The sequence below is a fragment of the Phoxinus phoxinus genome (genome assembly GCF_949152265.1).
Source record: "Phoxinus phoxinus genome assembly, chromosome: 25".
NCBI lineage: Eukaryota > Metazoa > Chordata > Actinopteri > Cypriniformes > Leuciscidae > Phoxinus > Phoxinus phoxinus.
The window spans coordinates 20,380,702-20,397,424 of NC_136900.1; the positions used below are offsets into that span (position 1 = coordinate 20,380,702).

A 16,723-nucleotide genomic window follows, 5' to 3' on the forward strand; every position below is an offset into this window, starting at 1 on the left:
TAGTATGGTCACAAGATGCCCCCTAAGATGACCATAACAATGACGAGAGAATCACTTTTTAGCTCAACTAACACGTTTAATATTCGAAGCTTACATTTCAGTAATCAGTACATAGGATTGATAATTGTTTCATGTTGACAAAGTCTAACGGGATAAAATTAGCGCAGGTTTGATTTGGCGGCGACAGAAGCATCTGATGTAACAAGGATCTTTTTACTTTGGAGTGGAGATTGTCTTGCCTGCCAAGAGGGTGAGTCGAGACTGGCACATGGGACTCATGCCAAACTGTCCGAGGCGCCAGGGCTCAGATGTAGCGTGAGGATGGGTGTGTCCGTGCATGGCATGGGTAACCAGGAGAAGTGCCAGACTACAATTCTTCACAGAGGCTTTCCCCTCCTCCCTCTCTCTTTTCTACTCTCTTTCGTCTCGATTTCACTCATTCATCCCCTCCACTTTCTCTCCCTCGCCATCTTCAGACTGTCCGGATGCTTTGTCAAACACACACACACACACCACTGGGGCTAAATCAAAAATCTATGCTCTCAATGGCCAGTCAATATCTCATTAAGCAGTCACCGTGCCCAAGTTGGCAGGTAATGCATTTCATAGTTCTGACACACACACTCATACACACTCCGACAGCCTCTCTCACATGCCACACATTGTAATAACCAGTGGAAATGTGGCACTCAGTTTCTTTCACAAGTTGCAGTGGAATATGGTCACTCAACCTCCAAAGAGAAATGACAACGTGTGTGTGTGTTTCTGTCTATGTTCTTATCAATCCAAAGCCCACTTCCACATTCCAGGATTGATCCCTTGGATTGATCCAGTCATGTTTTTTGGCAGGTCTAGACTGGACTAGATTAAACTCGATTGCAAAGCAGTCGGACATATGCCTATCACTTATAATGCTGCACTGACATCAAATATAAAAGTAATCTCATTGAAGCAAAATTCTGATATAGCATACTCTGCAAATGTACGCAAACATGAAAATTCATGCTCTAGCATTGCTCTGGCATTTACAAACCTCAGTATTCAAAGCGCTGACAGAGTTACCTTCAAACACCTGTGCTGTTAAACAATGACCTGCAAGAACATGACCAGAGAAGAAGAGGAATTATGCAATAGACAGCTATAGCGCCACCCCTGGGGTACCCGAAGAATGCAACAAATTTTAAATTGCTTTCTTTCAAATTTTAGAATACAATATGATAAAGTTGAAGTATGTTTCAGGCCTTAGATTTGCATTGGTATTTTTTTGCACATCAAAATAAAGTCTTATTCTGCCTGTGAACCGGCCACTCAGACAGGAATAAAGCATCTGAATAACATAGTTTTTCCCGTCACACACCACCTCACCTCTATTTTAACGCAACTTTCAAGGGCATCGTGATTACAAATTCTTTTTCAAATCTGAGTTTTAAAATGTTGGACTTTTGAAACTGCCAAAATTGTTAATTTTTAATGCAAAGAAACATTAACACCATACCAAGTGGCACTTAAATATCCATAAAAAAAGTGACTCCTTACCGCTCTCCATAGCAAAATTCGAAGCCTCTGCAGAAATAGTCCACTTAACACTCCTTGCTGGCCACTAATCTTGCGCTGTATTTTTAACCCTAGCTTGTGGGCTTCATCTTTACTTCACCTTAATCTGATTTTGCCTGCCCTCTTTCTGTCCTTTGTGGCTAACTGGATTACAGCCAATCTTGTTAACCTCTGCTGTGTTACCGAAATGCCCAGAGGATCACACTAGTCAACTGCACTCTACTAGTCCAGCGACTAAAGAGGAAAAGAGCAAACCACTAACGTTCAACTTCAGCATGCAAATGTTATTTGCTTTGACTTTGTTTTTTAACGTCTACATGCGATTACATTCAGTCTGGTCTGGTATTTTTCAGAACTCGTGCGGCAAAAAAAAGATATTGAAAAGATTTCAAACAGCTCTTTTCCAACATACCTAATAGCTTAATAAAGGGTTAATCACCACACAGATGAAACAGGCCTGTTTTTTTCTGTCTTTGGCACATCAAACAACTTTCTTTAATTATGTAATTAATATTTGGAGTTTTCATCTTAATTGTGTGGAGCAGGCTAGCTCATTTGCATAGGGTAATGAGAGGGATGTTTCCATTACAGGTAATTAGGTACTTGAGAGGCAAGTGTGTGGCTAGAAGGCTGGGAAAGAGGAAAGGAAAAAGGAGGGATGACGGGTACGATCGGAAAAAAAGACAGATAACCGTATCATGTTACCGAACAAGGAGGCGTTAGCGTCTGTAACGACATGCCTGTCAAATGACTTGCAAAGCAAACACATAGTAATTGCCTGATGTGAACGAAACGTGGTTGCACGGCGAAATCAGTGTCACTATCAGTCAACCGCTCTGATAATGATGCTGAACTGAAATCACTCACAATTCTAATACGACATTCAATTGTATCAATCAAATTTACAAAATAAAGGGTCACTCATTTTTCATGATTTTTATCTTTCAGCAATGAAAATTAGAAAAAAAGGCTTTTTCAATAGAAGACATCTAATAATAGGCCAACACAATTCTATCAAAACACTGCAAACGGTATCAATTTCTGTAAGACATTAGGAAATCTTTTATTAAACAGTTAGACACTCTGTAGATGTGGTTTGGTTGTAAGATAATGGATTCCTCCAGTCTCCAAGAGCTCTATATTCAGTTTGTAAGCCTCTTCAGAACAACCCACACATGAGACCCGGGGTCAGAGGCTATCTCATACACCTGCTCCAGCTCCACAACACACAATTTGCACGTTCTTACCCACAATCACACACACACACTTTTTAACGGCCACATGCATCCAAAAAGCAAAACCCACATGCTCACTTAGAACAAGACGCTCTCATATTCAGATGCCAGTGAAGGTATGAACAATCCCAACACTCAAAGATCAGAAAGATAGCTCATAAAACAAGTGCTTCAATGCACGATCTTGTAATTCCTTGCAAAATCAAATCGGAAAATTTACATAAATATTTAATTATGCATTTTGATGCAGCATAAAAACTCATTAATAGGCCTACATAACGCGTGCTATTTAGCTCAGCTTCAACATACAGATTCCAGAATTACGAGGCGGTTCAGTGTTGTGGTAATGCAATAACTGCGAGTGCAGTGGAGGTGAACTGCCGAAAAGCTTTCAGTGGGAGATTCACGGAGAGGGTGCGAAGGAGAAGAGTGGTGTTACCGCGGCTCAACACCAACATCCATTGCTTTTTCCACTCTCAACACCTCTCGCCTAATACAGAATGACAGCTGTGTGTGTGAGCGCGTGCAGAGAGGAGTGTGTGTGTGTGTGTGTGTGTGTGTGTGTGTGTGTGTGTGGTGGCGGCATGGAGCGCTAATGGATCGGAGAGTGTAAATGTATTGTAAAGTGTATACAAAAAGAAAGACTTCAGATGAAAATGAATGAATATGAGCATGCAGGTTATCCAGCCTAGAGGAGGCAGATGAGTGTGTCTGTGTGTGTTATTATGGCAGGGGGGTTGGTACCACTGAGCAGGATTACGGAGACATGACCAAAACCAGTAGGCTATAGTGGTGTGGTGTTCACGGCCCAGAAAAATAGGTCAGTGGAACACGAAACACGCCGACGTCAACCCAAAACTACTGGCAGTCGACATGTCCTGTGTCCCGACTCAAACTCTCCTTGACCTCTTGCCTTCGAACACACACACACACACACACACACACACACACACACACACACACTTGTTTCTGACTTGGAACAACGATACCCCCATTTCTTAAAAAAAAACTGACTTACTTTAAATAACCAAACAAGTAAAACTATTAAATTAGCTTTCCACTGCAGCTCGGGAATGGGAAAAAACAGGTTCCAGCATCTTAAGAGCCTCTTTTATTTCTTTTCTTTTTTTTGACATTCCACTGCTTTAGAACTTTGTCTCACTAACTTAATTTCCCTCCATAATAGAAATATATGACAATGCCACAACTTAATTCTACTGGAATGAAAACATGCAACTCTCTCTCTCTCACACACACTCTCTCTCTCTCACACACACTCTCTCTCTCTCTTTACATGAGACGCTCAAACAGAGAGTTGGCTGACTATAAATAAAGCCCTTTGCAGCTCGACTCGCTTGCAAAAAAAAGGAAGTTTACAAAAAGGACAGACAAAACCTCAGCATGCTTTTGTCCTCTTACCTTTCATAGCTGAAATCACAAAATACATCATTAAGCTCGGCGGTCCATAGGCGAGCGGGTCTTGCGAGTGCTAGCACGAGGAGTGCACTGCTGTTTCAGCAGCGGCTGGCCAGCATAGCTCTGCCGCTCAGCTGCGCTCGCATGACCACACCACAATCCATGTGACTCTGACATCAGCGCTCCATCGCTGTCGGGGCCCGCCCCTGGGTTGGGATTGGCAGAGGAGCGGCCAATGAGAGGGAGGTGGGAGGGGAAAAGGGGGTTGGGCCTTTTCCTACAGAATGCAATGGCTGTGACCGGAGCCGATGGGATGGGGTGAAGGGGGGTGAAGGGGAGGCTGTCACTGTCTCTTGTGCTTTATCGCCAACAAGAGAAAGTCATAACAGAAGCACAACACCAAACTCGTTTTTTTTCCCCCAGCTCTCAATCGTGATGGTAGAAGAATTGCACGAATGTTTAGAGTGATGAAAAAAAAAAAGTAGTGGCAAAAAAATAAAAAAGTAGCCTAATTGACTAAGTAGCCTATTGTGACATTGTTATTATAATTATAAAAAAATAAAATAAGCTTCAACTGAATTAAATAAACATGCCATGAACAACCTAGGACCCAATTGTAACCTTGAAATGTAAAATGTATGCATTTTGACAAACTATCAAACAGCTTTGTACATTATGCTAATTAAAGCACTACTGCAATATATTAAAAGTTACTATGAAATGATTACATTGAGTGACGCTGTGTCACTGTATTTTGATGACGAAAAACATTATTGCGTAAAGCAGTGACATTATTCAAAAACAATTTAACAGAAACATGCTATGAACCAATGGCCCTTTAAAATTATTCAAAATTGAATGGATGGATAGATAGATAGATAGATAGATAGATAGATAGATAGATAGATAGATAGATAGATAGATAGATAGATAGATAGATAGATAGATAGATAGATAGATAGATAGATAGATAGATAGATAGATAGATAGATAGATAGATAGATAGATAGAAAAAAATCTTGACCTCACTAATCAACTAATTGGTTAGTAATTAGTAAACTGTACCATTGTGTAATTTAGTGGAAACCAATTTTTCACAGGGCCCTGGACATGTCCCCAACCGACAAGCGCCCAATAGTATATGTGTATATATAATGTAACTAATGCTTTAGCAATGCAAAGTTTATTTTATCATGCCAATAAAGCTGCTGAACAAAACAGGAGGGGTAGAAAAAGGCAACAGTAAAAAAAAATAATATCATGTTTTTCGTTTGTCTTGGCGCTGTGGCGGCAGTCTCTCGCTTCCTGTGTGCTAATATTAGAGGGGCAGATGAGGCTGCAAGCAACTCCAGATGTTTTCAGAGAGAGAGAGAGAGAGAGAGAGAGAGAGAGAGAGAGAGAGAGAGAGAGAGAGAGAGAGAGAGAGAGAGAGAGAGAGAGTTACTGGCCGTTTCTCTGACCTCCCTCCAGGAGGCTGGTTTCATCTTTTCCTCTCTCAGTGCTCGGTGTCCTGCCTGCTGAGAGAGGTGCTCACACTGGCTGCCCTGGCAGCTGAGCTCCAGAAGATAGCAGGAGAGAGAAGAAGAGAGAGTCTCATCCTGATCCTTCCACCACACAGTGACTGTCTGATGAGTTTCACTATCTCCCCATCCTTTTCATTTTCTCTCTCCATCGCTCCGTCGGAGACCCCCTCCCCCTCGTGAGCTCTCTCTCTCTCTCTCTCTCTCTCTCTCTCTCTCTCTCTCTCTCTCTCTCTCTCTCTAATAATCTGCTCAGGCTTCTTAGCAGCTGGCTGCTCATGATTCTGGTCTTAGAGAGAGCTGGCTCCGGCCACAAACCAAACCCAGCTCCATTTTGAGCCCCCTGCTCTTCTCATCTCCACCCTGGACTAACATGAATCCGAGATAGCAATATTTCAGTGCATAAAAAAAAAAAAAAGGGGGGGTCATATTATTGAAGCATATTCTATAATATACCATTGAGCTGGGGGTTTTTTTAACTGATGCCATTGTCGATGTAATGTTAATAATAATAATTACATTAATTATTAATATGGGCATTAATATGCCCTCTAATAAAAAAAATAATATTATTGAGCAATCTTCTAAAATGTACACCATTGTAGAGGAGTTTTTTTGTTTGTTTTTTTGTTTTATGTTTATAGGGGTTTATTCCACTTTATGTAATTACAATTTAAATAATGGAATCATGAATTATCAAATTATCAAATCACACATTGTGTTTCCATGTTTTATGGGGACTTTCTATAGACATAATGATTTTATACTACACAAACTGTATATTCTATCCCCTTACACTAAACCTACCCATCACATAAAACTTTCTGCATTTAAAAAAAAAAAGACTTACTTAGTATGATTTATAAGCGGTTTCCCTAATGGGGACCAAAAAATGTCCCCACAAGGACAACAATTTGTGGTACTGCCATCAATGTGTGAACATTTTTGTCCTCATTACGTAGGGTTTACCTGATGTTTTACTGATAAGCTATCGTAACAACAGTATTGTAATAGAAACTATAAGTAGCAAAGTACATTTTTGTTTAGAGTTATAAACATATATGTATGTGTGAAAGGCTAAGAGTGAAATCACCGTTTACCAGAATGGCTGTGTTTGCTATGCTAATTTAACACTAAATGAGCAGGAATAACAGTTGTGAATCCCCTGAAAAAAAAAAAAAAAAATGCAAATACACACTCCACACCTGATGCCATAAATCTCACAAATTACCGTCTGATCACGACCTCTTGTGTGATCCATTAGAGGCAGCGAAAATAAATTAACTCATGTTATGTCAACACTAATCCGTCAACGGTCTCCGCTTAATAAGCAAAATATAATTTCCCCTCCATGATTATCAAATGAGGTGTATCATAGCTGAAAATTAGCCACGTCGAAAGTTGCATTAGCCGGCGTGGAGGTAGTCTAGCTCGTGTCACGCTGTGCTGTTAGCATTAGTGTTAGCGGTGGGCCTCTATTAAGCTAGTGTGCTTTTTGTACCGTGTGGTACTCGCGCTCTTTGGATGAGTCAGTCCAACTGCAGCTTGTGGTAAGGTTAAACTGCTCTGCTCTGTTGAGATACTTGCGGTCGGTAGGTAAACAACAGTACTGTGGTTAGAGCAGACTGCTGAGAGAAAGGGTTTCAGAACAGCGTGCCTCTGGGCAGTGCAGTTCAGGTGAACACGTGTGTACGTGGAGTGGAAAAAAGGCTACATGTGCACTCGCATGCAAAAACCTACACAGCGCGTTTTCTTCCTAGCCCTTTAGATCTCAGTACAATAACCCAAGATTAGACTTCAAATGTGTTATCAGTAATGGTGAAAAAAGATGTCTGTGGCTTTGTGAGTTACAGATAAAAAAGGAAAGTGGAACATTTGTCGTATGTGCGATTGTTTGCAGTTGTGATTGTTTGCAACTGTAGCTCATCCAACTTCTCACCTTTGCATATACAGTACATCATCACATGATATAGCCACTATTCCACTCATTATTAGCCGATGTGGATCAGACTGTAAAACTGATATACAAAGCATTACTCTCCACAAAATACTAGGCATTTAGACCAGCGAGGCATGTCAAATCACACTCTGTAATTTCCTAGTATGTTCCCAACCAGTCACTGGAGAGACGTCGGCATCTACAAGGCGTCAAAAATCAAACTGTGAAGAACTGCAACAATCAACGGAGGAATTAAGTGGTGTTAATGACAACAGCTGCCACCAGACAGGCCTCGTCTTCTCCGCTCAATGCCCTGGAATGCATTTCCCTCTCACTTTCAAACCTGGCTTTCCCAAACTCAGAACCGAGGGCTGTGGAGTTTGATGGAAGTCTCAGAAGATGCCACCTATTTTCAGGCAATGAATTGATTAAATTGGTTTGTTCAATCACATACTAGCCTAACCCAGTGACCGTGAATTGCCAAGTAGGACACGTTCACAACCTTCTAATCAACCGATCAGATTATAGGGATAGGGATAAGGGTTAGGGCTCAAGGGCTTGAACGATGTTCTTCAAAATAAAGCCGTTTCCCTCAGATTCAGGGTTGACATTTTTAGGAAAGGGTTAGGAAAGATACTTTCAAGAGGAACGTTGTTCCAGGACCAACAAAAGTTGTTGATACAGGAGCACGTTTTACTTTGCAAAATCATGGTGACCAATGAATCAATCGCCTTGATTTTCCAACATGTTTTGCTGATCCTGGGACAACATTCCTGACCAAAAACATAGTCCCAACCCTAAACTTAACCCTGACTATCACTTACACCTCAAATAAAAGGGAAACGATTGGTGAATAAGAACGGTGCCCCTAACCCTGGTGTAAGGTCTAAACTTGACATCTACAGATAACTTATCCCTAAAATCTGATTGGTTGTTTGGAATGTTGTTTCAGGGTCATGTACAACTTGGTGAAACCACAATAAACCCCAAGAACAAGAGGGCAAAGATTGGTTGACAAGAATATTGTTCCAAGAACAACAACAGAAGTTGATCCCGGAACATCACTCTTTTGTAAATCACATGAAACATAATATGAGGTGAATGAGCACAGGAAAGTGTGCAACCTTTGTTTACACCACGTTTCATGTGCCATTTTGCCTCAAGCATAGGTACAATACAATCTGGTTCTTCATAAAACATAAGTAAAGAACCCTAACCCAACAAGGCGATTTTCTAACCAACTTACATCAAATGTTGGCTCGGCGTGGGTGTATCCCTACCACAGTACAGCGAGGGCCAAAGGTGGACTCTGTCAATCTTTCCCTGTCTCTCTCCATAATCACAGCAGCCCTAGTCAAGTGTCTGGCTCTCCACCTCCTGATTAATTCAAGCAAATGTATTTATTGTAAACAACCCCTGTGGGATGGAATTCAATTGAGAGGGGACGCAGAGCATCCACTGGTGCCCCCGAGGAGCCAGGCGGAGGACTGCAGCCGATAATGGGCTCATTAGCAGTCTGTCAGTAGCATCCCACGCACGGGCAGAACAGCAGCTGATCCTCTATCCTCTTTAACTCTTGCCTTCCTCAACACTGAAACCTCAGCTCCATGGAGGGAAGGAGTTTGCTTTAATGGAACACATAGCATGTAATCGAAGACAAGATGAGCTCTAAATGGCCCTCATATAAGTGTGAACGGTTGTTTGAAAGAATAATGTAGATAGTGCTGTAAAATGTAGGAATTATAGAGGGTTGTATCATGCTAACAGTAGCATGCTAACAGTAACTGTCAACAAACTAAAACACTCTCATTGAAGTTCTGCCTCTAAATGTATCCACTATAAAGCACTGCTGCTAAAAAAGCTTAATCTCAACAAGCTTTGACCTCAACCTCACCAAACAACTAGTTGGTTTTAGGACAACTGACACATATCCTAATTATTTCACAGAGAATATTTTGTTTTATTCTGAAAGTTAAATGTGTTACAAATGCCGTTTCAAGTTTCTTTCAGCACCCAGACTAGCCTACACTGCAATTTTTTCTCAAGTAGCTATAACTTACAATGTGTTTCTCAGCACCCTAAACCACATCCTTGCATAATATACACAGTCATCTGTGTGCTAGTCACCTACTCTTTGTTTCAAGGTTTATTAAACGTTTCCCTAAACCCAGAGGGAAAGTGAAGAGGATGATGGTCTCACAGAGACAGATGCCACATACGTGACAAGCGATTCCATCACAGGAAGGAACTAATATCAATCTATCAACAACATACATCGAACAATATGATCACCAGATAGAGGCCAAAGCTACTGCTTTATCTGGATTAAGCCAAGAGTTTCTGTTACAGACCATCCTGACGGGAGTAACAACCGATATATCACAGAAGTGGCACTTTCTTGCAGTAATGCTGAAAGTGACAAGGCAGCCAGTTCAGACCATTACTAAATTAACAAGTCACCCCTAAATACACACCAACAACCTCAATATGGATCAGTTTAATATATATCTATATGCCGAAGAGTGCGGGAGCACAATATCAAACCGTAAGCGCACGAGCCCATATAAAACAATCATAAACCAATTTAGAGCCATTCCAGGCAATTTCCTGTGGCTTCCATCTGAGAAGAGGACTTCAATAAATCACTCCGACAACAAGGGGAATATCTATTTCCAGGATAAATAGACAAGACTATTGGGCTTCTTTTCGTTGAAAGAGAGGGAGACGTTACAGAGGGAGTTTAAAAACACACACACACACACACACACACACGCACACACACACACACACACACACACACACACGCACACACGCACGCACACACGCACATACACACCAAAACACAACAGTGAAAGGATTTAGAGAATTAGTATTTTAGATTTAATTTTCCGAAATTTTAGTACTGATTTAATAATCCAGAAATGTTAGTTGGTGATATTTGAGATGTTTGATCAGAGACTTGCTTAACCACAAAAAAAAACTTTCACACATCATCATTGAAAAACGAATCTCTGAAATCAGCATTGGAGTGTTCGATATCTGAAGATCACTTTCTTACTCCAAATGTCACATTTCAACATAGAAGACGAAGAAAGGGGGTTATAAGACCAAAATGAATCCCCTCATCAAGACCCAGACAAAAAGTGCTCCCAGTAGCATCCAACAGAACAAAACAAAAAATGGGCCAATTTCTTCGTTAGTGTGCGATATAATGACACTATGCTCCAAAGAATGACTCAGCCTCAGTTTGGGAAGCAATTATTGAAAATGGGCCAATGTGATTGGTTTCATTGCACATTTTGGATACCACTTTGGGGAAATGGCTTAAAATAAAATATTGCCAAATACCCACTTTTTACTGGAACATGTATGAAATATTGAAACTTAACTCTTTCCCTGCCAATGACGGAAATTTCCGGCTTTCACTATTATATGGTAGGGGGCGCTATGACACATCTTCTTAAAGATTAGTGAATCTCCTGATCAAAAGACATGTGAAGAAGAAGCAGAAACAAGCAATATGTAACCAGATGCATATGTAAAATAACGCGATCACCAAATGAAATGTGGACCCAGCAAGAGCTATTAAGGACTGTGAAGCATTAGGGGTGTTGATGGACTTGCTCCATTTATGTTTTGATTATCGTTCTCAATCCGATCCAGACGTAGTCTTTGACAAAAACGTGATTTTCTCAGCTGTGTGCTCAATTTTTTTTATGAAACTTTCCCACATTCCAGTGTTGATAAAAAGGAATGCATGAAGCTATTTTTATTTTATTTTTTTTTGCTTGTAAAGCAGAGGGTCTGTTCTTTCTTTTGATATATTGTATATTCAGACAGCCATACAACAAAATATTCTGGGGCCATGAAACTTTTGTGAAACTGCTGGCAGTGGCTGGCAAATGAAAGAGTTTTTCAGGTTTGATATTTAAAAAACTTGTTATAGGGCTTTTATTTCCTGACTAAGAAACATTTCTTTTCCCAAAAACATTTACAAAATCATCAAAAATGTAATTGTGCTGTAAGCAAAGATTAATAATCAACAAAATAAAAGGAGCCAAGTCACCAGACGAAACGTCTAGAGCAAATACAAACAGACTTGCCAAGAACAAAGCGCGGAGACCAGAGACAGAAAGCTATGTTTGACATGTTACTCAAACAAATCTCCAATCCTCCTCTACACTGAGTGTGTTTACTTCAAATTAAATTTGAACCCTTCCAGGTATTAATAATATGGAGACGTTTGGCAGTAAACAATTTGATAAGCATTAAACTCCCCTTGTGCTCGGTCTAATTGAAAACATCAGATGGCCCCAAGCGGCTGTTTGCTTGCTGTTGCCGTCGATGTTGTCGCTGCTCGGTTAGTTTTAATAGAGCAGAGATGTCAAACCAATTTCTTTGTCTTTGGGCATTTTCTCGTGTTGCAGACGTGGCTGAATGAGACAAACAAATAAATGTGTTTATGAGATTAATTTGAGAGCGGTAGAGAGAGGCAGTCAAGGTGAGCTGCGAATCGCTAATAGCAAGGACAAAAAAATAAGAAAAAAAAAATGCTCAGAGGACCGAGGTGAAAATACTTCAAAAATGAGAATAAGTGCCTCAGGTGTGGGATCCCATTTAAGATCATATCAACCGATAGATTAAACCGACTGGAGAATTTGTGCTTCACTACGGTAAATGTGTATCGCCTTAGAGCTTAAGAAAGGAGAATAAAAAAAATGAGGAGTTCTGTCTTAAAAAATATGCGAAGATCTCATCCAAGTCTTTGGAAAGAGAGTTTGAGAGAAGGAGACGAGGAGGAGGAGGGGACATAACACCATGTACCGGGGTCTGAACCGGGGCCAGGAAGAGATGTTCAGCATCCTAATGATCTCTTTCTTCCTCCCCGTGAAGCTGCTCAAAACTCCCTTTCCCCGAAAAAAAGGAAGCGGAGGTGATTGGGAGGGGAACCTCGCCTGCTTCTCCACAGGAAGTAGGGCAGGTGATTTTGGGTGTGATAATTACGGTCATAACTAGGCATGAGGGATAGGTAATGGCCCTTCTTATCTTTCATGTGGAGCGTCGGCGGTCGCGGCGACTGTCGCGGGAAAAAAGCATGATTATGTTGTTCTTTGCGCGCTACTATGACTGCTGTACGAGCCCCGAAGACTGCTGAAAAGGGCAGCGGGGGAGCGTGGCCTTTGAGGGGGAAGTTAACGAATGAACTTCATTATTGAGGAGCATACCGGGGAGACCCCCTGGAGCGGGTGATGTATTACCCCGTGTCAAGAAAACACGCAACGCCCTCCCCCAACACACACTACATCCTCAATGCCAAACGATTACATCAAATCTAAAAGAAGGGATAGGTGAACAGAAAGTTTACTTAAGATTGCATGAAACATAAACAGAGTACAGAGGATAAAGGCATTCATACACACACACAAAACTGAAAGTAGGGATGTAAATAAGTTTACTTAAGATTTTGTGACGAAAAATAAGAATAATACATGAAATTGGCAGCGTTACATTATACAAAAAATCTGAAAAAAAGAGATGAGTAAACTTAGAAACCAAAAAAACGGTTTACAGTTTGGAAATGAAAAATAATAAACAACTTTGTTGAGAAAAATATGTAAAACAGCCATTTATGTGAAATATAAAAGAATGATGCAAGAAAATGGCAGTTGTACATAACAAAAAAAAAAGTAAAAATAAAAAGCCTGCCATACAAATAAACTGACGGACAGGGTTGCGTAAATTAAACGTTTACTTAAGATGCCACATAAAATAAAATAAAGTAACAAGAAAATGCCAGCTGTACATAAAAATACTAAATACACAAAATAAATAAACAAATAAAAAATTCGAAAGAAAAAAAGAAAGAAAAAAAAGTGAGCAAATGTTAATATTACTTGAGATAGGGAATTTAGGGAAAAACATTTCATTTGCATATACATGTTGCTGTTGTTGCTTAGTTATCTGATGTAGGAAAGTACTTTCCAAGCTATAAGGTCAAATTGGTTTTTAACCACAGCCGTGACGCAATAACTCTTCTCAGTAATTTAGAAGTCGTAGGTGCGTCACTTTACCACATCGCTCTACCATAGAGGACCAGACCGCAGAGAACCTCCACCTTTCAGAGCACAAATTCAGCTCATTTATTAGGATTTACATTGTCCTGCAACTTTCCCTCCAACTAAAACATCATTATATTCCCTTAAGTTACCGTAGCTGTGGGAGAGGCTTTTCTCCTCAAGATTGAGGGAGTTCTTGAGGCTACGATACTCCTTGAATTTGGCCCTTTCGGTAGGCCCAAAACAACAGTCCTTTTCTTTCTCCCCGTCCATTTTTAAGCTTCTGGTCAGAGGGCTCTCAGCTTTTCTCTTTACCGTTGACTTATGAGTTAGCCAGGGATGTTTGGGAGCTATTTATCACGGGCCTGGCTCGTCCTGCACCCTCACACATTAGTAATGTTCTCCACCGAGGAGTAGGCCTGTCACAGCTCTCTTCCCCCGGAACCTTTGAACAAGGTAGGTCACGGCGAGGCCTCGTGCATGCCCCACTTTTAGTCTTTCACGGCACCTTTAAATTCGCCCAGGCCCGGTGCAGACTGAGACGTCCTAGGGGCATCGTGGGTAACGAGCGATGCTCTTGCGACTTGAAACGGAAGAAGCGACAGATCTTTTCTTCCATATTGTGACGTACAACTGAGTGTAGCGGGGCGGGACTTGCTTCAATCTATCGATTGTTGATTGGATGTTGAGATGTGGGTGTGGCTATCAAGTGGAGGCAGATGAACGATGATTGAAGGGGTGGGGTTTAACCGAACTAAATGATTGGAGAAGTCCTGCATACATCACCAGAAAGAAGTCATTTTTACTGGAAGGTTCAGTAATGACATTTTGGTTAAAACTTACTAGGTCAAAAAATGGTCAAAAAACTTTACAATAAGGTTTACTTAGTTACCAGTAGTCAATGGATTAGCTAACAATGAGCAATATATTTTTGTACAGTATTATTAATCTTTGTTAATGGTAGTTAATACAATTACAACTGTTCACTGTAAGCTAAGGTTAGCGCAGATCCATTAAAAAATATAAATGGTCCAAGTTTCACTATTAACTAGTTGCTTATTAGCATGCATATTAGGATATTGGCGGTTTATTAGTACTTATAAAGCACATATTAATGCCTTATTCTACATGACAATTTTCTACATCCATTAATCCTTCCCAACACCTAAACTTAACAACTACCTTACTAACTAATATAAGCAGTAATTAAGAGTTTATTGAGGTAAAAGTTAATGGTTAGTTAATAGTGAGAATTAGACCCTAGTCTAAAGTGTGACTAACTATAAAACTTTTTATTTTAATAATGAATTAATGGTGAAATTAACATGAACTAAGGTTAATAAAGGTGACACTATTTTGATAGTCCACTTTAGACATACTACTAACTATAAGCAACTTTGCAACTACACTAGAGTAGACTGACTGCTTAATTTTGATGATTCAACAGACATTCTAGTGACTATAAGAAACTTTGCAAGTACATGTCAACTTATTCTACTAACCCTAACACATAACCCTAACCTACTGTAGCAGTCAGCTAATACTATAACAAGAGTTAGTTGCAAAGTTACTTACAGTACTGTCTAAAGTAGACTGTCGAAATAAAGTGTAACCTTAATAAATGCTTTAGTAAACTGATGTTAACAAATGAAACCATAGTTAAGTGTTACCAAACATTTTATACAGTATAAAATGATACGATACACAATGGATTTTTTTTTCATTATAAAATCAATAACATGCATTTAGAAAATAGATAGGGTGGATTTTCATTTCATGCTGACATTCAAGCAATGCATTTCATTACGTGCATTACCTGGGAGTCGAACTTGAAATCTTGCCGCTTCTAGCGCAATGCTCTACCAATTGAGCTACAGGAACTGAAAAGATCTCCTATAATAAGCAAACAAAGCGCCAACCTCATTGGAGGAATTAAAAAAAGAATCCCCCAACCTTAAGACCACTTCTTATGTCTCTTCCTGTTTTCAGATTTGTCATTTTATTTTCTGTTTGGACGACAAATGCTGTTTGAAACCAAAACACGGGATTAAGGGATAAAGTTGCTGTGCGTCGACCTTGATTCAGTAATCCAGTACATTATTGGGTAAATGTACATTTGTCTCAAGAACACAACTCCTAGAGGAGTGTAATCTCTCCGTTACGACAGCTTCTTAACGCAACCCGAAATGTGATGAGCGCTTCTTTCTGCAAATCAATCTAACTTAAAATTCCTCCTGAGCTATTTGTAATCTGCGAGGCTAAGGAATGTAATATTAAAGGCCCTGTTCACCCAAAAAATGAAACATTGATTTCTTGTCTTCTGTGAAACACAAAAGGAGATGTTTAGCCGAACGTCCAGGCTGCTCTTTTCCATACAATGAAAGTAAACAGGCTCTGTTAAGCTCCCAAAATCACATAAAAAGCACCATAATAACAGTCTGAATTACGTGTACTTATATTTCAAGTTTTCTGAATTCATGCCGAATGGATTTGTGTGAGAAACCGACCAAAATGTGTCATTAAAAGCATGTAGATGAGATTTGAAAGCTACAGTGGAGCGGAAGATGATAGAATTTTCTACTTTGTTTATAATGTCCCTTTAATATACCTTCAAAACAATAATTTCTATTCATTTTCGAGAACTATTCACTTTAAAGGGTTCTTGAGTTTAATGTCAAAAATATGTACTGTTTTTCTGTGTTGGTCTGCAGTGTATATGGCAGGATGCAACCGATTTGAATTATGCAAGCAGAAATTAAAGAGGCGAGTTCTTTAATGACCATGTGGTGAAAAATGAAGTTGATCTTTGGAGCGAGTCCACCACATCATTAAGGAGTCTGCCACTTAATCAGAATGGATACAAAGCCGGCAAGGTGCTAAGTGCGCAGGTGGAGTCGCACTGACAACCGCTGATACATTAAAACGCCGTGAGAAAGAGGGAAGATGGTACAGGTAGAGGAGAAAAAAAAGACATGAAAAGGACAAAACAGCGAGACGTATGGC

At 40.0% G+C, this 16,723-nt stretch overlaps 1 protein-coding gene across 3 annotated transcripts in view; it reads right to left on the reverse strand.

Annotated features, from left to right (window-relative positions):
• The window catches only part of roraa (RAR-related orphan receptor A, paralog a), a 294,410-nt gene that overhangs the window by 56,271 nt on the left and 221,416 nt on the right, over window positions 1-16,723 (reverse strand). Inside the window, exon 1 of one of the 3 annotated variants that reach the window (XM_079603261.1) lies at window positions 4,209-4,417. The exons of the other annotated variants lie outside the window; for them this stretch is intronic. Coding sequence (XP_079459387.1) covers window positions 4,209-4,239 — 31 coding nt within the window. The 5' untranslated portion in view covers window positions 4,240-4,417. Of the gene's footprint in view, window positions 1-4,208; window positions 4,418-16,723 lie in introns of those variants that run through there. 3 annotated transcript variants of the gene reach the window in all.